The 23207-nt window shown below is 44.5% G+C and overlaps 1 protein-coding gene across 2 annotated transcripts in view; it reads right to left on the bottom strand.

The window, feature by feature from the left end:
* LOC138285875 (multidrug and toxin extrusion protein 2-like) overlaps nucleotides 1-23207 on the bottom strand; it is a 724302-nt gene that overhangs the window by 137392 nt on the left and 563703 nt on the right. For both annotated transcript variants that reach the window (XM_069226367.1, XM_069226366.1), the window contains exons 10-11: nucleotides 16406-16473; nucleotides 13249-13357 (exon numbers count right to left, since the gene is read on the bottom strand). In XM_069226367.1, coding sequence (XP_069082468.1) covers nucleotides 13249-13357; nucleotides 16406-16473 — 177 coding nt within the window. The remainder of the gene's footprint in view (nucleotides 1-13248; nucleotides 13358-16405; nucleotides 16474-23207) is intronic.

Here is a 23207-nt window from a genome sequence, read left to right as displayed (position 1 = left end):
TGGCAAAAGAAATCAATAGACAATGGGAAAATTCTTACCAAGCCTCTAAGGTGTACATATCCCTAATGGAGGTGTATAAATGGTGATAGCCATTGTAATGTTAGTGCTTCGTCAGCTGGCTCCATGGGATGTGCACATTAAGTCCTATCAGGTGTGTGTGTAATTTATAGACCCACCGTTGTTCCCTTTCAAACAGTATGGACTCACAGTTATTGGCTTTTTGATGTTCCAGGATAACCCACTGGTAGTCCTCTGTTGTGTGTGCTTTCTCTATGTAGTGAGTGGACATTTTAGTAGTAGCCTGCCGCATCACAGGTTACTATGATATTCACAGATACGAGTCCTAACCTTGTGGGTGGTCATCCTGTAATAGTGTAGGTTACATGGAAGTGATCATTTATACTGCTCGCTGAGTGTTGCAGTTGGTGAAGTCTCTGTATTGTTGTTGAAGGTAACCTTTTTGCTGACTTTCGTTAGATGGCACAGACTGCAACCCCCACATGGGTAGTGTCCTGTGGGTGGTGGTAAGTAGTTGGTTAAGTCCTTTTTCTTACGGAAATGGTGTAGATGGGTGTGCACAAGCATGTCTCTAAGACTTTTTCCCTGTTTATGTGAGAACTTGGGTTTGAGGATATTCAATAAGCAGCTATTGAGGATACGCCAGTGTTTGTTGACTATCTTGCTTACTTATTGGAGGCCATATTGAATGTTGTAATGCATATTGGTCTTTCTTTCTTTTCCTTTTGAGGAGGGGTATCCAACACAGCTTCTCTGTTGTTATTGCGAGCTTATTTCATGGCTTGATTGATTATTCTGGGGGGTATTTCCTTGCCTCCAGCTTCAATGCCAAATTTTGAGCTTGCTTCTTGTAATCAGAGCAGTTCATTCTCAATCTTAGGAATTGTCCCAATGGGCGGTTCTCTCTCAAGTGGCAGGAGTGGGCACTATCAGATAGAATTAGACAGTTCTTGGCTGTTGGCTCTTCGTGAGTGATTGTCTTGAGAGCACCATGGGTGACTATAATGTTTAAATCAAAGAAGCCCAATTGTTCCTTGCTGATTGTGTGGGTAAATCTCAGGAACTCATCCTGTCTGTTTAGCCATTCTAGGAATTTCACCATCTGTGCAGCTTCCCCTTTCCAGATAACCAGTATATCGTCAATATATCTTTTCCACAATACTATGTTCTCTCTGTATGGGTTAGTACAGTTTAGAATTCTCTGTTTCTCAAGATAGTGACCCCAGGGAGGTGTGCTTTAGATACCGAACAGAAGTGTCGCTTTGAGGAAAGTGTGACTACAAGCACACACCCCTCTCGGAGGATCTACGATACAACAGCCAGCATACTATTGAGTATCAGTGGTGGATATCATACATGATAGGCATCATTGAAAGACACCACATTAGTTAGGTTGATTGCACCTTATCATGTATTATTTAAGTTTACACTAGTGGTAGTTATACAAGGAGTGGTACCAGGGTGTCAACCTTGGTCCAGAAGAGGAGCTTAGGGGTAAGACTCCGGAACATGTAGACCTAGAAGGAAGGTACATGGCATACCCAACGTCCATAGCCCCTTTTTAACCATACCGTCCCCAGGAGATCTATTTAATCATTGGAACAACTAGAAGGCAGGTATTGTTAACTTATCCAAGACCCCACCACTCCTATCCCTCATTTGATGCACATTGAAGTGACTACATCAGTGCTCCCAGGTATTTCGTCGGTTGCAGCACGCCCGTTCCATAGTGGAACAGAAAGAAACCCAAAGATTAAGCATGCCATCAAATGGTAACCCTGGTGGGTGAGGGTTTTTCTAAAAGGAAAATCCCTTTTCCTAGTCCATCCTGTGGGATTTCCTTTTGGCTGGGCCTTTTTTGTAATGTAACTTCGGCCATAAGGAGGACAGACCCAGCTAGACGACCTCCTTCTCCCTCTTAGTTTTTTGTTCCTTCCACATCTTCATCCTCTGATGTGTGTGGTGCCTCCTGTGCCATGGGTGGTGCTGTTGTTGAAGTTGAGGGGACCATACACACATCAGGGGATAGAGATGTGTAATCAAAGATCCCGGCAGCTGCCATTTGTGGAACACATAAGGCATTTCTGCAGCAAGGAGCAACAGCTTATTTGGCAACACCACTGCTACATCACGGTGCTAGGCAGCTATGTTTCCTCTGAGGGAGGCCACTTCCCACTGTATGGACTCCAGGGCATTTTGTATAGCCCCCAGCCTGTTATCTATCATGCTGCTGTCAGTTTCTGAGGGCAATTGTTCAAGCCTATGCCTCATGACAGCAGCTGTGTCGGCCAGACAATGCTGGAGTCCACATAGTGGGGATTGGGTGCCTATGATGGCCGCTAAATCGTCCTTATTCAGACTAAGGCACCTCTGCACTCCCTCTAGGCTGCAACACTCACCCAGGTTTCCTTGTTGTATAGCTGCAAAGATGGCTTTATTGCTGGAGTGAGTATTGTTTTGGTGGAAGGTAGACCTTCCTGTTTGCACACATCCTCATGAGATGGCTCGTTGTTATGTTGTGTGGTTGTGGATGCTAGGTACATGACCCTAGGGGCCAGATTTACAAGGCCCTATCACCACCGGAGCTTCACTTTTAGCAATGCTCCGGTGGTGCTTTTCAGTGCTCCATTTTTACACAGAGGTGTATTGCTACTCTTTGTGGCATTACGCGTCCTTGTAAAAATGGCCCTGTAGGAGGCTGGACTGGCTTGTAGTGAGTACCAAGGGGTACTTGCACCTTGCACCAGGCCCAGTTATCCCTTATTAGTGTATAGGGTGTCTAGCAGCTTAGGCTGATAGATAATGGTAGCTTAGCAGAGCAGCTTAGGCTGAACTAGGAGACGTGTGAAGCTACTACAGTACAACAAGTGCCACTTGCACAATATCATAAGAAAACACAATACAAAGATACTTTATTTTTATGACAATATGCCAAAGTATCTTAGAGTGTACCCTCAGTGAGAGGATAGGAAATATACACAAGAAATATATACACAATAGCAAAAATATGCAGTATAGTCTTAGAAAACAGTGCAAACAATGTATAGTTACAATAGGATGCAATGGGGAAACATAGGGATAGGGGCAACACAAACCATATACTCCAAAAGTGGAATGTGAACCATGAATGGACCCCAAACCTATGTGACCTTGTAGAGGGTCGCTGGGACTATTAGAAAATAGTGAGAGTTAGAAAAATAACCCTCCCCAAGACCCTGAAAAGTGAGTGCAAAGTGCACTGAAGTTCCCCTAAGGACAAAGAAGTCGTGTTAGAGGAATAATGCAGGAAAGACACAAACCAACAATGCAACAACTGTGGATTTCCAATCTAGGGTACCTGTGGAACAAGGGGACCAAGTCCAAAAGTCACAAGCAAGTCGGAGATGGGCAGATGCCCAGGAAATGCCAGCTGCGGGTGCAAAGAAGCTTCTACTGGACAGAAGAAGCTGAGGTTTCTGCAGGAACGAAAAGGGCTAGAGACTTCCCCTTTGGTGGACGGATCCCTCTCACCGTGGAGAGTCGTGCAAAAGTGTTTTCCCGCCGAAAGAACGCCAACAAGCCTTGCTAGCTGCAAATCGTGCGGTTAGCGTTTTTGGACGCTGCTGTGGCCCTGGAGGGACCAGGAGGTCGCAAATTGGACCAGGAGAGAGAGGGGACGTCGAGCAAGACAAGGAGTCCTCTCAGCAGCAGGTAGCACCCGGAGAAGTGCCAGAAACAGGCACTATGAGGATGTGTGAAACGGTGCTCACCCGAAGTCGCACAAAGGAGTCCCACGTCGCCGGAGACCAACTTAGAAAGTCGTGCAATGCAGGTTAGAGTGCCGTGGACCCAGGCTTGGCTGTGCACAAAGGATTTCCGCTGGAAGTGCACAGGGGCCAGAGTAGCTGCAAAAGTCGCGGTTCCCAGCAATGCAGCCCAGCGAGGTGAGGCAAGGACTTACCTCCACCAAACTTGGACTGAAGAGTCACTGGACTGTGGGGGTCACTTGGACAGAGTCGCTGGAGAGGAGACCCAAGGGACCGGTAATGCAGCTTTTTGGTGCCTGCGGTTGCAGGGGGAAGATTCTGTCGACCCACGGGAGATTTCTTCGGAGCTTCTGGTGCAGAGAGGAGGCAGACTACCCCCACAGCATGCACAAACAGGAAAACAGTTGAGAAGGCGGCAGGATCAGCGTTACAGAGTTGCAGTAGTCGTCTTAGCTACTTTGTTGCAGTTTTGCAGGCTTCCAGCGCGGTCAGCAGTCGATTCCTTATCAGAAGGTGAAGAGAGAGATGCAGAGGAACTCGGCTGAGCTCTTGCATTCGTTATCTAAAGTTTCCCCAGAGACAGAGACCCTAAATAGCCAGAAAAGAGGGTTTGGCTACCTAGGAGAGAGGATAGGCTACTAACACCTGAAGGAGCCTATCAGAAGGAGTCTCTGACGTCACCTGGTGGCACTGGCCACTCAGAGCAGTCCAGTGTGCCAGCAGCACCTCTGTTTCCAAGATGGCAGAGGTCTGGAGCACACTGGAGGAGCTCTGGACACCTCCCAGGGGAGGTGCAGGTCAGGGGAGTGGTCACTCCCCTTTCCTTTGTCCAGTTTCGCGCCAGAGCAGGGCTAAGGGGTCCCCTGAACCGGTGTAGACTGGCTTATGCAGAATTGGGCACCTCTGTGCCCAACAAAGCATTTCCAGAGGCTGGGGGAGGCTACTCCTCCCCTGCCTTCACACCATTTTCCAAAGGGAGAGGGTGTCACACCCTCTCTCAGAGGAAGTTCTTTGTTCTGCCATCCTGGGCCAGGCCTGGCTGGACCCCAGGAGGGCAGATGCCTGTCTGAGGGTTTGGCAGCAGCTGCAGTGAAACCCCAGGAAGGGCAGTTTGGCAGTACCAGGGTCTGTGCTACAGACCACTGGGATCATGGGATTGTGCCAACTATGCCAGGATGGCATAGAGGGGGCAATTCCATGATCATAGACATGTTACATGGCCATATTCGGAGTTACCATTGTGAAGCTACATATAGGTAGTGACCTATATGTAGTGCACGCGTGTAATGGTGTCCCCGCACTCACAAAGTTCAGGGAATTGGCTCTGAACAATGTGGGGGCACCTTGGCTAGTGCCAGGGTGCCCTCACACTAAGTAACTTTGCACCTAACCTTTACCAGGTAAAGGTTAGACATATAGGTGACTTATAAGTTACTTAAGTGCAGTGTAAAATGGCTGTGAAATAACGTGGACGTTATTTCACTCAGGCTGCAGTGGCAGGCCTGTGTAAGAATTGTTAGAGCTCCCTATGGGTGGCAAAAGAAATGCTGCAGCCCATAGGGATCTCCTGGAACCCCAATACCCTGGGTACCTCAGTACCATATACTAGGGAATTATAAGGGTGTTCCAGTAAGCCAATGTAAATTGGTAAAATTGGTCACTAGCCTGTTAGTGACAATTTGAAATAAATGAGAGAGCATAACCACTGAGGTTCTGGTTAGCAGAGCCTCAGTGAGACAGTTAGGCACCACACAGGGAACACATACATATAGGCCACAAACTTATGAGCACTGGGGTCCTGACTAGCAGGGTCCCAGTGACACATAACAAACATACTGAAAACATAGGGTTTTCACTATGAGCACTGGGCCCTGGCTAGCAGGATCCCAGTGAGACAGTGAAAACACCCTGACATACACTCACAAACAGGCCAAAAGTGGGGGTAACAAGGCTAGAAAGAGGCTACTTTCTCACAGGCCCCCTCTGCATCAGAGGGGTGTGCAATGGGTGTTGCAGTGGCCCTTCCACCACAACCTCCATTATTTGTCATACTGACCCAGATTTACAAGAAATCCTACATTTGTGGCAGCAGCAATTACTGACGCCAACCCAGATTGTCTTAACATGGCAAAATGAGGAGGTATGCTTTTATTCATCCTTATCATTAGCTTTTTCCATGTGTGCAGCATCCTGAAGCATACATAGAAGAGGCACAATGCCATGGATGTTTGCTCTTGTACAGGAAGGTGTCCCTTCCTCTTACTGCACATAAACAACCAAACAATCAGTCTCCTCAAAGAAGACACCCTTGCACTATGGTGCAAGGATGCATGTGTTGGCACACTCAGCTTATTTCATCGCCAGCTAAGGATGGAACTGGAGGGGTGAGCCATATTCCTTTAAATAAGGCGCATACCTGCATTTCAAATGTGGCACAGCACAGCACTGCTATTTTTTGTACAGCAGTGCGCTGCGCCACTTTGTCATGAATCTGGGCCTAAGTTGCTAGGAGGATGTATGTGGAAAGGCCGCCCACTTTCATCACTCTGTGAACACACCTGTGGTGGGAGGTGGACCTGAAACATTTTGAGGCTTGTTGGTGTGTAGTTGCATCATGTTGGGACACCATATCAAGTGTGGCATTGTAGTTGTGATGCTGAGAACAGACATTGTAGTAATCCTGCTTGTTAGAAATGGGGTTTTTGTTTGGCAGTCGGGTTACCCTCTGTCCAAGCAAGAACCCTCACTCTAGTCAGGGTAAGTCACACACAATCCAAAATTAGCCTGTGCCCACCCTCTGGTAGCTTGGCACGAGCAGTCAGGCTTAACTTAGAAGGCAATGTGTAAAGTATTTGTGCAATAAATCATACAATAACACCATATAGCACCACAAAAACACACCCCACATTGTTTATAAAAATATATAATATTTATCAGGATAATTGTATGTCAAAAAAGAATAAAGATGCAATGTGAAATTGTAGAGATATCACTGGAAAGTGATACAAAGTGTTTTAAGTCTTTAAAAAGCAAACAAAGTATCTTTGAAGCACAAAGTACCTGGTTTGGAGTGGAAAATCTCCGCAAAGGGCCGCAGAAGAAGAGATATGTGGAAAAATGGTGTGTGCGTCGATTTCTCCCCAGCACACATGGACTTACGTTGTTATTTTTCACACGGGGAAGTCGTGCGTCATTTTCCAGCGCACGGACAGTCTCTTTCTGTGGATCGCGGGGATTACCAGATGTCCTGGGTCTGTGCGTGGATTCTCCTGCTGGTTTTCTGGCTGCGCGTCGTTCCGCGGGGCTGTGCGTCGAAGTTTCGCTCTCACGGCAGGCGTCGCGTCGATTTCCCCTCTGGGATTCGGGCGGTGTTGTCCTTGCGAGGGCGCGTGTCGAAGTTCCGGTCGCCCCGAAGGCGTCGCGTCGATCAGCGTCAGTGTGCGGCGTTTTTTTTGCGAGCGAAGAGTCCGAATGAAAAAGAGAAGTCTTTTTGGTCCTGATACTTCAGGGAACAGGAGGCAAGCTCTATCCAAGCCCTTGGAGAGCACTTTTACAGCCAGACAAGAGTTCAGCAAGGCAGCAGGGCAACAGCAAGGCAGCAGTCCTCTGTAGAAAGCAGTCAGGTGAGCCTTCTTGGCAGGATGCAGGTTCTGGTTCAGGTTTCTTCTCCAGCAAGTGTCTGATGAGGTAGGGCAGAGGCCCTGTTTTATACTAAGTTGTGCCTTTGAAGTGGGGGTGACATCAAAGAGTGTCTAAGAAATGCACCAGGTTCCCTTTCAGTTCAATCCTGTCTGCCAGGGTCCTAGTAGCGGGTGTGGCAGTCCTTTGTGCGAGGGCAGGCCCTCCACCCTCCCAGCCCAGGAAGACCCATTCAAAATGCAGATGTATGCAAGTGAGGCTGAGTACCCTGTGTTTGGGGTGCGTCTGAGTGAATGTACAAGGAGCTGTCAACTAAACCTAGCCAGACGTGGATTGAAGGGCACAGAAAGATTTAAGTGCAAAGGAATGCTCACTTTCTAAAAGTGGCATTTCTAGAATAGTAATATTAAATCCGGCTTCACCAGTCAGCAGGATTTTGTATTACCATTCTGGCCATACTAAATATGACCTTCCTGCTCCTTTCAGATCAGCAGCTGCCACTTCAACAGTGTATGAGGGCAGCCCCAATGTTAGCCTATGAAGGGAGCAGGCCTCACAGTAGTGTAAAAACGCATTTAGGAGTTTTACACTACAAGGACATATAACTACACAGGTACATGTCCTCCCTTTTACCCACACAGCACCCTGCTCTAGGGGTTACCTAGGGCACACATTAGGGGTGACCTATATGTAGAAAAAGGGGAGTTCTAGGCTTGGCAAGTACTTTTAAATGCCAAGCCGAAGTGGCAGTGAAACTGCACACACAGGCCTTGCAATGGCAGGCCTGAGACAAGGTTAAGGGGCTACTGAAGTGGGTGGCACAACCAGTGCTGCAGGCCCACTAGTAGCATTTAATCTACAGGCCCTATTTACATATAGTGCACTCTACTAGGGACTTATAAGTAAATTAAATAGCCAATCATGGATAAACCAATCAATAGTACAATTTACACAGAGAGCATATGCACTTTAGCACTGGTTAGCAGGGGTAAAGTGTCCAGAGGTCAAAGGCCAACAACAACAGGTCAGAAAAAATAGGAGGAAGGAGGAAAAAAGTGTGGGTATAACCCTGTCAAAAAGCCAGGTCCAACACTGCTGTACACTTCTTTCAATGTTTGTTGCAATCATCATCAAGCATTGTAAGTGGCAGACAGCATTCATTTTAGTAGATTTAGCAGGATGTATTCCTTCTTGCAGATGTGCATTATGACAGACAAGAGGCTCTGTGGCAATTTTGGTAAGGTCTCTCATATTTTTGGAATTACCAAGATTAGTATAGGCATGCATTGACTCTGTGAGAAGCACACATCCCTGGACATTTGAATTGATGCTGCACAGAGGAGCAAGCAGAGATGTTGTATTGCGTGTGTCTTCTTCAATGGGTATACATGTGCCAGTATATCCAGACACAGACATCATAGTGCTGTGCTCAAACATTTAAAATGTCTTACTTGTACTTGAGTGGTGGATAGTGATAGGTCATGCTTAACATGCCAAGGTGAAGTACCTTGAATTCCTTATCCTGGCATATTTTCCATGTGCCCCTCTCACACCTGACACTGCATGTAATAGACATTCCATGTGTATATTTGTGATCTTCCAATGCAACACATGTGTGACTCACCCAGCTTCTGATGCCTTTGAAAAAGATCAGCACATCTGGATTAGGTTTAGTGCAGTCCAAGAACCCGGGGTGGTGTGGGAGTGACAAGTGGATGTGTGACAAGTTTGTAATTCTTTAGGTTGTAGTTATTTATTATGTGTTGCATTGTGCATTACACATAGGGGAACCTTTCAAGGCATTTGGTGCAGTGATTCCACACCACCATTTTTCTTGCAGACACCTTGCCCCAGCCACTGCCACCATGGACGCATGTCATTTACATTCCTGTTCACCAAGGTGGACATTCCCACAGTAGTCTAATGAGTTTTGTCGCTATTTAGCTGCTTTACTGCATTGGCACCATGGATGATGGCCCTCGGGCAGCAAAGCACAGGGAAGTCCATTACTTGCAATGCTTGTGTTACTTTGTCATCTGCTTTTAGCAGGCCTCACACGTGAGGTAATTAGATGGCCCAGTGCAACCTTTATAGATTGTCAGCCCCTTTAGTTCTTCGCTCCTTGTGTAAGGGATATATCCTTGCATACAGCATATCAAGGCCCAGGATTATAGTGGTGTAAGCATGTACAAAGTGGATCAATGCATGCATTGTGTGACTTTGTTAATGTGGCACAAGCGGAATTGACAGCTTGGATCCACATTGGCAACAACTTGTATGATGCAAATGTTGCATTATGGACTTGTAACACTGGGTCCGTAGAGCTACATTGATGCCACTTATGGCTGTTCAGAAAATACAATTTTCTTGGGGCATTTATCTTTCTATGTGTGCTGCATCATGCAGCACACATAGGAAGAGCAATAACACGAGGAGGAAGGAAAGCATTTCTCCTTGTTAAGCCATTCCAAAAACGACCCCTGGGGTTGTGTTTGATTTAGTCACAGCCTCCGGTTTACATAAAGTGTTAAATCAGGGGAAAGAACAATATATAAAATGGGTGTTGTTGTGGCAAGGCCACAGCAACACTGATTGCACGCACCTTCCAGACAAAGTGCTGTGTGTGAAGGGGCCATATTTACAAGGTGGTTGCAAGCTGCAAAAAGTGGCTTAACGTCATGTTGTGAATATGGTAGAGTGCATAGCGCCAACAGAGTGGCACTAAAAGTGAGGCTCCGGTGGCGATAGGGCCTTTTGATTCAGGTACTATGCATCCCGTTGCAACTCTTTTGCATGCATTCAGTGTGTCCTATTTGCCTCCCCTTGTGCCATTTGTAAATTTCCAGATAATCCCCCACTGCAACTCACCGTGCGTTTGTGGTAGGTCTTGGTATTTTGCTATATCCTGTCCTGCGATTCCAGTGACCAGCTCCTCTGGGATGAAGGCTGCCATCATCTCCTCCAGGTCATCCAGGTCCTCCTGGGGTATGGGACGTCCACCTCCAGTCTGCAGTGCTGCCTTTTTGGTTCCTGGCCAGTTTCTCTTTAGTTCTGCACTTGCAATCGTGCCAGCCATACTTACAATCAGTGACAGTCCTCTTCACCTCTACCATGCTGGTGACGTTTTCTACTATTGCCTGCCATATAGCCTCTCTCCTACCTATTGGCAATTTGGAGGTGATGAAGAGCTGGTGTTGGTGCTCTGTCACCTCTCTTATTAATATGTCATTCTCCTCCTCACTAAAGCAACACATCTGCTTCCTTTACTCCTTCTCCTGGGACTTTGCTGGTCCCTCCTGGCTCGTATTGGGCTCATTGGGATCTCTCTGGGGTCTCTCCTGGCCTGCTTTCTCATCTTGTCTCCCTATTCTTTTTTCTTGCTTGCACTTTTTTTTAATGGAAATGCTGCTAAATATAGCGCTAACATGATTTGCATCAAAAAAAGCTGTAAAACGTTCTAATGCCACTTTTGCAGCATTAGCGTCACTTTTTTTTCCGTCATGTTGTAATTGTTAGCATCATTTATTTTGACGCTAACCTTTCCTTAACGCCATGATGCATCATTTTTTAAATGTGGCACTTGCATGGTGCTAAGGAATGGCGTTAGTCAACAGTATATTTTTTGATGTACAACTGCGCAGGGCCTACAGTTAGGAGTCTAGAGTGCTTCCGACAACACAAAGTACACCTGTGCGCATATTAAACCTTTTTATTTATTTGTTGAATATCTTGCAGCATCATCTTTTGTCCGCACTGTGCTATAATAAATCCAAGAAACTGAATTGATTCCAGCCTCTCTGATGGACTAAATACTGGGGAAAACGTATTTTTCCAACGACAAGGTTTCTGGGGAGTGCAAATTAAGGCAAAGCACATAATAGCCAAGAAGTATGTGTAACGGGAAGGAAACAAAAGAAGAAAGAGAACAAAGTGAATGGGCAAGAGGAGAGGTACAATGAGAAAGGAGGGGTAATAGGAGAGGAAGGGGAGAGTGAAACACAGAAAACATTTGAAATAAGAAAACATACATCTCAAGGTTCATTGCTACTCTTGAGGCTTCCTAAATGACCAAAGATGACTATTGCAGCTTCAGTGATGCATATAGAAAATTAGTCGTCAGAAAAGGGCAGTTTTAAGCCTGGTGTGGAAGAATAGCAGTTGTTGGCACATTTTAAGAAATGTTAAAGTCAGTTCAAAAGTTTAGCAACTCACTTTTGTATTTTGAAACAAAGGTTGAGAGAATGTACCAATATAGTCTGACTCACTTATGACACTGACTGTAACAATAGAAAGTTACAGTTGATAACCCCAAGCAGAGAATTCTTATGGGCACTTTTAAAGTCATTTGTTTACATACTGGAGGGCAGTAGAGTTTGAGCAGTTTTATCAATCTAATAGGAATGTCCCACGATCAGGAACAACCACCCCCATCATATCACTCTCTGTCACTCCTCAAATTCTGCAAGAAGCTGAAGACCTGGCTCTTTGATTAACTCCAGGAAAGCCCCTGCCTAGCCTTGGGTTGCTTGGCAAACCTGATTCTAGGTTTTGCATGGCCCTATGTCGCATTGTGTGGCGCAAGGGTGTTGCAAAACAATGATAAATCTACCCTCAAGTACATAACCCCAGGAGGCCATCAGGCAATGCTACCAAAAACAGTTGGACCATGCATAGGTCTGAATTCTGTTTGGGCTTCTTGAAGCGAGTGCTTTATTTCAAAGAAGCTGCATGGTTATTTAGTAACGGCTTTCGCCACGACTTTAGCAGCAGTAGATAATAATAAAATAGGGCAGAAAACAGACGGCATGGGCCATTTAGCAAACAATTTAAAAGATAACAAAGGATGGGAAACTGCTGGAAGCACTTTCTTTAGTTGTTTAATAAAAGCAGCACCCAAGAGAAATTCAATGCTATCTTCCTCCAAGATGGAATAAAAAAAACGCCAATTCCCCATAAATAAGCTCCATAATTTATGAGATCATTAGCAGTATATGTAAACAACTTGTTGTTGTGTTGGTAATCTAGAGTAGTTCTTGAACTCTTTGTCAGTTTCAAGCTACACAGATACAAACATATTTTCACGTGCATATATGTAACCATGTTTTTCTTTTTTCACCACAGCAAAACATTTTTGGAGATACTTCTACCACCTGTTCTCACCAATTATTAGTAAGTTTTCTCCCTGTCCTTACCTTTGATACAGATTTACATCTGCCCTGGGTCAGGAGTAAATTGCAAACTATATTCAGCATGGGAATGTTACTTGCAAATGTTTGTGACTAATGACAATTTCGCAGGTCTTTGGATTTTTACCCATAGTTCATTGTTCGCGCCTCTAAAGGGCCCACTCCTTGCACCAATGAGTAGATTTACTCGCATGTCCAATTTCACCAACTCCAAAAATAATACTTAGTCAGAAATAACTTACGTTTGGACCCCATTTCAGTTCATTTAGATTTACTTGTGCAGGTTTATTGGTGGAATGTTTACATATGAGCGTTAATTCGTGTTGTTTTCATACCAAGTGCGAATCGGCAAACATTTGTGCACTTTGGTTCAAATTGTGTTTTTTACTCGGCATTGTAATGAACATTTGCACACCATTAGAAGACAATTACATACAAAGTAGATACATAAGATGGAGCAAGGCATCTTTAGTTAACTATACCAAACATATTGAAATGAGCTTAAGACAGATGTACATTCTTTCCATCTAGTGTACATTTGGAGAATTCATGCACACTTGCTCTATTGAATGAGCACTGGTCATAGCAGCTGAGTACATTTCAGTGATCAGTTAGTAGCTATGCAGAAGTGGGTTCAGATGTGAAAAGAGTAAACCTACCTGTGCTTAGCAAAGCAACTGTCGAGGAGCTCTTTGCCTCCTGTGCATTTCCAGCTCCCAGTTCATTGCCCACCCGGACGCCGACAGCAGTGCCCATACCGTAGGGTATCTGCAAAACAACGCACATTGGTCTTGAAGTACAGAACTGTGTTCAAACGCAGTTCAGTGAATATACTTCCGGCTCTTCTACTGTATGTACCATTCCTATTTTCTGAAATTAACTTTTATATTTTTAATTTCCATTAAAAGAACTGCCAAATAAAAAAATCTATCTCGTTCAATTTAAACAGACCATTAGGTCACACCAGAGGTCAAAACCCCAGCCGACACCATCAAGAAAGCAACATTCTAGAAAACCCTTTGTTGCCTAAATAGCAATAGGCAAATTAATACTACACTGGATGGTACATTTAATTTGAAAGAAAAGGCCAATAAAAATTACACATTTCGATCTTAAAAACCCACTGGGTCGAGCATTTTTCAAAAATAGCCAATAGTTAATCGAATAAAAAAAATAGGTACAATTTTGGGTGGTAGTATTTCAGTTGCAGGGATCGAAACAAGACCTTACGCACTATCGGCATATTTACTAGAAGTGGCACAACGTGGCTGCTGTGCTAAAATTGGAAGCGCTACACTGCGTCACTTCTAAAAGGCAGGGATGTGCTGTATTTTAAAAAACCCATAGCGTATCCCTTTGTTTCCCATGTGCCAGTGCTAAATTTGCTGCCGAGCGCCAACACAGCCACCCTTGCACCATGGTGCAAGGATGGCTGTGTTGTAGGGAGATTGTTTTTGTGCAGGAAGGGACACCTTACTGCACAAAAACAAACATCAATGGCGATTTGCTCTTTCTATGTGTGCTGTATTCTGCAAAACACAAGGAGGATTTAAAAGCATTTCTCTTTGTTGCACCATACTAATGCCACCCCTGGGGTGTTGTTAGATTTTGGCACTGCCTCAGGTTTAGGAAATCTCATAAATCTGGGGCAGTGTCAAAATGCAATGGGGATTGCTGTCGAACGCCCACAGTAAAACCCATTGCACGCCCCTTCCATGCAAAGTGCTGAGTGTGAAGTGGCCACATTTACAAGGTGGTGTTAAGCCACAAAAGTGGCTTAGCGCCGCCTTGTAAAGATGCCGCAATGCACAGCGCCACCGGATTGTCACAAAAAGAGATGCTCCAGGGGCACTAGGGGCTTGTAAATGTGTTCCTTCATTTCACAAGTATCACTAACACCTTAAATGGGAATTGCTTGATAAGGTACTGTATTACAATTACAAACGTCACTTTACAATTGTTCTCTGGTGTCTCTAATTTGTCTTTTCTTTTATAAGTTGTATAAAGGACAAGAGACACCTGTGTACCTATTACATGAATGATATTAAAATGAATAATAAAATGTTTTTTTTTTTGGTACTTTCACCCTTACATCTTGTGGAATAAATATTGTGGTACCCAATTTATTCGTATTGCATTTATAAACCTCAGAATGATGGGAGGCTGAGCTGTCTAAACAGGAAACCGAGCTTATGACCTGAATATCACATCAGATGTGAGCAGCAAGTCTTAACCTACTTGAATTGTTGCCAACCACGGGCTCAATTCACAAAGGTTGCTATCTGAAAAACTTTATTCTACATTTGTGTAAGGAGCCTGATAGTGCGAGACCTGATAGTTTTCGATACCTGTGCAAACACCTGCAAGCATCAGAAATGCATGATTTTTGGCAATAGCAATTTTTCTCGAAGTAATTTCGACAGGTCAAAATTGCCAAAATGTATTGGGGGAAAATTAGGTTGGAGAAAGTGTTAAGAGGACATTGGTGTGAAAAGCACTAACATGTTCATGGAATTCCACATTCACAAGAGGAAACTTGTAATAGATGGTATTTCCCACACCAAGTAAATTCCTGAATTTCTAATATTGAATTTCACCTGGTGAGAAAATATTAACTCCCATAGGGATGTTTGAATTTTGCTCCAGAAGAAACACTGACCCTGATTTCCCCATGCCAAATTTACAAAGTGGTGCAATGCATGCATGCACCACTTTGTAACCCTTTGGGTTACATTATGCATGTGCCATGCATAATGTATGCAAAGGGGGCTTTGCCCTGTTAAGGAAGCCGAAAAAATGTTACAAAGAAATCTAAGAGATTTATATGCGTAATGTCTTTCAGCACTTTTAACGCCTGCTCAGAGCAGGTGTTAAAGGGGGGCACACCATTGTTTACAATGAGCCCCTATGTACTGTTCAGAGTTAGCACCAAAATGTTGGCGCTAATCGGAACAGTTCATCAATAGCGTCAAAAATGTTGATGCTACTGCCCCCTACCCTTCACCATGGTGCGCCGTAACTTAGATATGGCGCACCATGGTCACGGTAGGGGCCGCTAAGGAACGTAAGAAAAGTGGCGCTGCACTAAGTGCAGCGCCACTTTCCTTATATCTGCCCCACTGTGCAGAATTGCACAAAGCCTCGCATGAAACAAGAACTATCAGAACTATCAGAAAAATACCTTTGCTTGGATTGAGGTAAACCAGTTCACTTGTTTTTGAGAACTCAACATTAAAAATGATTACATTATAAAGATATCTTAACTGTGAAGACTTCAGAAATATATTGGGGGACTCATAGCACATCTTTAAACTATAACATGTACATAAACAAATAGATCATACTCTATCCATAGTTATAATATTATGCAAATGGTGTGTAATATGCCATGTCACCAGTGAGATAATTAATTACAACTTGTCTGAAGGTATGGGTAGTGCATTCCCTGCGCTCTCTTCAGATAAATGACAAATACCATGACATCGTGTCCACGGATGTCCAGAACGAGTTGTGGTGGAATTGGATTCTGAACGCTGTTAACTTTGAGCATAAACATTACAGTAAAATGAATATACAACAATGCACTTGGGAGGGCTGGTGCTGTCATGCAAGAAGCGTGCTCCTACTCACTGAAATTCCCTGGTCTTTTACAAAATCCTTTGGAAACTCATAGGTCAATAAATTACCTAGGTTGCACATGGAATCCTGCCTCTATGTAGCTGCACATCTGATTAGGGGTAGGACCCAGCCAATCAATTGGTGAAGCTGCCTCCCATGGTAATGTTTACTGTTAATGTGTAAAAGGAGTTATCTTACCATGTAAAGGAAGACCACGACCTGGTACAGGACAGCCTGTGCTCCCAGCTCTGTCACACTGACTAGACCTGAAAGATGAAAGATGATTTAGAAGGACAGTACATTTGAGAAACTTAAGCCAGGCAGATTAAGGCCCTCATTATGAACACAGCGGTGTTAACAGCCGTGCTCAGGCCGGCGGTCATTTCATTGACCGCCAGCCCCCATGGGATCCCGCCGGCCACATAATAAACATTTTGCTGGGCCGGGACATTGCCGGCTCTGTGCGGCGGGTGCAACTGCACCCGTCGCACAGATCACTGCGCGTAAATCGGGCAGTGACCTGCGCGATGGGGCACTGCACAGGTGCCCCTGCACTGCCCATGTCGAGTGCCTGGGCAGTACAGGGGCCCCAGGGGCCCCCAAATCACCTCAAGATACCCATTCAGCCAGCCTTTCCCTGGCTGGCGGAATGGGCATCATTATCCAGAGGGCGAGGCTGCTTGCAGCGTCTGCTCTGTCGGATTGGAGTACACCGCCCCGCCAGCATTTTCCACTGGTGGTGGCGGTGGTGTATTCCGCTGTGGGGTTTAGGGTGGTCCATTATATGGCGTTCTGGGCCGTCATGCCCAGACCACCAGGATCATAATGAGGGCCTAAGTTTCCATACAAATGTTTTTGTAATAGTCTAGATCACTCTCTGATGCTATAGTGTACCGAAATCATTCAGGAGTAGATTGCATTACTTTGACCTCCTTACTCTGTCTTAAAGGTATATACTAGTTGAAGCGAACATATCTGTAAATGTTTTATTTTGGAATTAACAATTTGTGAAACAGGCAATGCACAACTCGTGTATGTGGTCCCCAGCATAGCTTCCCAGACCTAGTGGGGACTAAAGTAAACATTAGTACCGACTAACAAAGGTAGTTAGAGTATATACAAAACATCTAAAGGTACTCTTTTATGCACTCTGACATGTCTTTGTGAATCGATCCAAAACTACTACAATAGGTTACATAGAACTACTACAAACAGAAAGGACTGTGCCTGCTGCACTTTTACTGATAGAGAGTTGGATGTTTTGGGACTGATTCACAAAGGTATTTATGTGAACATAAGAAAGTACTCCTTTCTACAGCTGTACCCATACATTATTTCCTTTACTCATAAATCATTTTGTGAATCAGCTTCAATTTTATGTCACACTAATAGCCCATGGCATGGTTAGAGCGCAGGAATTTGCACATTTTGGAGCAAATGAAAATCATCTTGCAGGTTACTTGCCCTGTGAAAGGGCAGGTGTCTACAGATAGGCTGGCATTTCTCATGTTAGACAACAATTGTTGAACATCTACGTAGGAAAAGACATCGAATCAGATTTACTATGATTTTGATTTGGGGTTGTATCCTGCTTGTGGTTCACCCGTGATGTAAAAGCATTTTTGGTATTTTTCTAAGCCTTGAAATGCCCCTTTGCCTGGCTTTGTGTGGTTTAGTAAATACAAAGTAACACAACACAGTATATAGTGCTGTCTTTTGTTACTTTCTGTTAAGTAGTTCTTACCTGGTTATAGCATGGGCATTCCCATGCATCCACCCATGTATTTTGATGCAAATCCAGATTTACAAAGAATTGTAAACCTGGATTTTGCACCAAAATAATGTGTCCACACTACTGAGGTCTAACAAGGAGAAATGTCTTTATTTATCCTTGCTACTCTCTCTTTCCATGCATGGAATAAGGGGAATGTCCCTAAGGTTTGTTTTTGTTCAGGAAGGTACACCCTTCTGCACAAAAACAATCCTGCTTGTAATGCAGGCACCTTTGCATCATGGAGCAAGGGTGCCTGCGTTGGTGCTAGGCAGCCTCAAGTGTGTCAGTGCATGGAGAGGGCTGATAAACACCATATCCTGATAGATAGGGAACTCTTCATCTCTTTCCCATTCATTTATCACACAGCAGCAACTTTGCTTGCTGCCATGCGTTAGGTGAAATTTGTATTATTATGCCCCTTCATGTGTGATAGTTCTGTACATCGCTGTTTCCATTGTTCATCTTTAAAAGCTTGAAATCTACATCTAGGTTGCTGGAATGAGTAACAGAAGACAGTCTACACGTAGATTGGCAATGGCCATACTAGTATTCTCAGAGCACTATATGGATTTACCCCAAATTGTAAATAATATAATAACCCCCCTAACCTCCTACTGGCAAACCTGTAGGAGAGCATAAGGAGTAGGTGTGTGGAGGTGAGTAACGAAGGCAAGATACCCAAATGCAATTACCCCATGAAATACAAATCTATCCCCTTTCTTGCCGCAGTTCACCTGCATGCGTACCAGCCTGACTTACAGTCAGCAATAGCACTAGGGGTGAAGTCTTTAGGCTACCTCACCCCAGTCTGGGCATTCTCCACCAGACTCACCATATCAACAACTCTTTTCCAATACATATTTCATCCTCACATTCTTTTAAAAATGGCTGAGCCACCTCAGTTGATAAGAAGGCAGGAATCCTCTCCCTGTGGTCTACTCTTCCCCTCACTGTATATTATACTGCTGCCTGGACCTAAAGTGAAATTTGCTCTTTTCTCAAAGCTAATAGTTTATGTCTCCTTCATAAGAACAACAGGCTTAGGTATGGTAGGATTATGATGCTCTCTCCATTACTGTCAACACAACATTCAGATTCAAGGAGTTTTTAAAAGTTGCTTGAACTCTTTCTCCATTTTTTGTTGGAGCTTTAGGACATCTAGTGGGAAGCATGATTGTCCATAGAGCTTTCTGTTCTGTGCACTCTAGATACTTTCAGATCCAGCAAGTTCTGCATTAACTCCTCAAATTACGTCCACCTAGTTAGAAGGATGCCATCATGACCCTTTCTTACAATTTTCCTACTCAACCTTACGATTGGCAGATTGACATTCTGAGCTGCAGCAACTTCCCTGGTGGGCTTCCCAAAGGTCTCCATTTTAGTCTCCAGATACATACACAGTTTATCAGCTCAATTTACCTAGGAAGCTGTAAAATCCATCTTACTTTCTATGTGCGCCAGGTTTGCCACTTCTCGATGATTTTAAACATTTGTTCAGGGATTCCTTACTCAGATTATATCATTCTGATATAACACTTGTGCTCCCTCTTTTTCACTTGAATCCTCTCTGCCTCTAATTAGTGTGCTTTGCTATTTGGCTGCTCTAGGTTTCTGTGTTTAAGGGTTAAAGCTCAAACTGTGCAACATTAGACTGTCTGGATGACCTCCAAGTATCTTTGACATTCATGGATGGATGTCCCACTAACCCTCTCAAGATGGCAGCTTGAAGAAATTGTCTATTCTTATTCCAGCCTCTTCTCATTCTCCTCTGCTCCCAGCACCAGGTATCAGCTATCAGCAAGTGCTAGACATGCCTCAGGCTGCATGGCCAACAATTGTCTTCATGGGTTTTCTCCTGCAGCCCAAGTGTTGCTCTAATGCATTTAGTGGCTTGCATGCACCATTTTTCTGTTCGAACAATAGTCCTGGTGCTTCTCTACCTCAATCACTATGAAGAGAATAACTAGGTCCAGACATTTGGATGGACTCCAGATCAAAACCTTTGATGGTACACCAAAGTATCACTGCTATTGTGAGAAACTGGGTTGCTGGTTCAGGGGGAGGGGGGAGAGGCCCTAATCAAGCAACAACCACAATCCTTGTCACGGTAAACCACAAAAAGTAATTAAATTAACCTATGGTGTTTAACACTCTGCTAGCTTGACACAAAAACAGTCAGGCTTAACTTAGAGGCAATGTGTAAAGTATTTGTGCAGCACTTAAACAGTAATAAATAAATAAAGTGAAAACACAACACAAGAAAAATTCCACACACATTTTTAAAAATAGAGTAAAATCAAATAAATTATTTGACATTAAAACAACAAAATTCAATCAGTAAAACTGGAGATATGCAATTTTAAAGGTTTCAGTTAGGTATAGTGTCTAAAAGCACAAAGTGCACTGACGGTACAGGCCGACCAGGATGGAACATGGGCTGTATACAGAGACCAGATTAGTTCAGCAGAAAGGTTATCTTCTAAAGTCCACAGCAAAGAGTTCCATTCATGGTAGAGGAAGCTGAGAGGAGCAAGAAGACTTTTGCAGATGGTCATTGCTGTAATGTGAAGAGTAAATTGTGCATTGCTAGTCATTGCAGGTGGTTGCTGTAGCATGAAGAGTTGGGTCCACCGAGCGTAATGTTGGCGGACAGCAAGATCTTGGTGCCCATTCCTGGTTATGAATAGCCCAAATCTTCAGGATTTCTCATTTTCTTCTAGCTCAACCGATGTCACACAAAGGGTCCAGTATCTGGGAGGCACCTCTTGGGAATCAGGAACTCACTCCAGCAGAGACCAGTAGGGTCTATGTTGCAGACCTAGGCAGGTCCAATTGCAGCAGGTCAGCTGCACAGATCCAGAGAGGCCTTTTGAGCTTGTTCTGTCCCTGTAGCTCAGAAAAGGTGGTGAGACCCTTGGAGTCACTTCAGTTTAGGATGAAAGATGCACGTCCACTCTTCCTTCTCAGACAGCAGGGCAGACCTCAAGCAGCAAGGTAGGCCTCAAGCAGAAGGGTAGACCTCTGGAAGCAGGGCAGTCCTTCTTCTGTAGTATACAATGGTCCTGGAGTGTACTGAAGAGTGGATCTGAGGGTGTCATTTTTATACACAGTGCCTTCTTTGAGGTGAGAGAAGCTTATTGAGATTTCCCCTTACAGAAATGTGCAGAATTCCCTGCCTCCCTCCCTGGTCCCGTCTGTCTGTGGGCACAATATGCTAATGTTAAGTTCTTTGTGTGTGAGCTGGGCCAGTGCCTTTGAAGTGCAAGTTTGTTGGGTGACAGCTCTGCCCGCCCGGCCGTCTAGCCAGGATGACCCACCCTACTAACATCCATACCCTATATTGTGATACTATCTGGGAGGAATACACAAAAGATAACAGCCAACTATATCGAGTGATGTGACCCAGGAACAGGCTGCAGGCACCAAATGATTAGGATAACATAATGCCAACCTTCTAAAAGAAGTGGCATTTTCGAACTGTGACTTAAAATCCAACCTTACCATTGAAAGGGGTTTTAAATTCTTGAGACACAAAAGGTGACTTTTTTACCTGCTCACAATCAAAAGTTAGCACTTAGTAGATGCAATAGCGTAACCCAATGTTATCACATAACAGAGGTAGGCCTCACACTAGTGAAGAGCAAATTTAGTAGTTTTACACTACCAGGACATGTAAAATCTAAAAGAACATGTCCAACTTTTTAAATGCAATCCACTCTGCCCAAAGAGCTGTTTGCAGCCTGCGGAATGGTTGACATATCTGTAATAAAAGGGGAATCTTAGGCCTGGTAAATAGTTAATTTGAGGGCCTGATTATGAGTCTGGCAGTCCTAGGACCACAAAGGACTCGTGGTGGCCATGAGACCACCACAATCCTGGTGGTCCGAACGCAATATTATGACCCTGGCAGTTGAACCGCCAGGGGGCCGCAGTCTCCACCAGGAGCAAGGTTCCCAATCGTGTGACGGCGGTTGGAGTTGTAACCAGTCAGGGTGGAGCTGAACTCAGCACTGCCTGGCTGATTACAACTCCTCTTTCCGCCAGCTTGTTCATGGTGGGAACCCTGCCATGAAAAGACTGGTGGAAAGCCAGTGCCAGGGCCCACAGGGGGCCCCTGCCCAGCTTTGCAGACAGTGCACATTCAGAGGGTGCTGATCAGTAGCCTCTGTGCTACGATATAGTACCAGATCCTATATCGTAGCACTGTTCCTGCTGGACTGACCAGCGGGAACGCTTTATTACAATGTTCCTGCAGGTCAGCCTGGCAGCAACAGTGCAATAGGGTGGGAGGACACCACCAGCATGGCGGTGGCATCCTCCCCGCAGTATTGGTGGTAGGCTGATCCGGCCACCAACGTTGTAATTAAGCCCTTAGGGAGGTATACCATATACTCAGGGCCTGTAAATAAAATGCTACCAATGGTCTTGTAGCACTCATTGTGCCACCCACTTAAGTAGCACTATAAACCATGTCCCAGGCCTGCAGCCTGAGGCAGTTTTATACTGTCATGTTGACTTGGCTTTTAAACCCCTTTACCATGCTTTAAACTTCACTTTTATTACATATGAGGCACCCCTAAAGTGGGCCCTAGGTAGCCTATATGGCACAGTGTTGTGTAATTAAAAGATTGGCCACGTGCTTTTGAGTTTTATATATCCTACTAGTGAAAGACTCATACATTTGTTTTTCACTACTGTGAGGCCTATTCCTACCATAGGATATCTTTGAAAATTCATTATTACATTTAATAAGCTCTAATTCCTAATTGGGAGAAGGTAGCTACATCATGTTTGGTAGCTATGAAATTGTAATGATAAACCCTCTTTAACAGAAATGTCAGATTTTTCATAACAATTTTAAAAATGACACTTTTAGAAAAAGTTGGCATTTCTCTGCCTTTAGCCCTATGTGCCTGCAGTCTGTGTTGGGTCAGATGGCTGAGTGTAGCCGACACTCAGAGTTTGTGACTTCCTCCCAGATAGTCACACAATAGAGGGAGTAAGTCTACCTCAATGGGCATTTTGCTGGAGAGATGGAGGGGCGGAGCGGAGTATAACCCCACTTACAACTAAATAGCCTGTGCTCTGCCTTCACACAAAGCCGCTAACAACCGTACAATCAATCAATCAATCAATCACTGCATTTGTAAAGCGCGCTACATACCCGCGAGGGTCTCAAGGCGCTGGGGAGGGGGGGTGCTACTGGTCAAAGAGCCAGGTCTTGAG

This window comes from Pleurodeles waltl, chromosome 3_1 (genome assembly GCF_031143425.1).
Source record: "Pleurodeles waltl isolate 20211129_DDA chromosome 3_1, aPleWal1.hap1.20221129, whole genome shotgun sequence".
Taxonomy (NCBI): domain Eukaryota; kingdom Metazoa; phylum Chordata; class Amphibia; order Caudata; family Salamandridae; genus Pleurodeles; species Pleurodeles waltl.
Note: the sequence above shows the minus strand (reverse complement) of the source record. Positions and strands in the feature narration are given on the sequence as shown.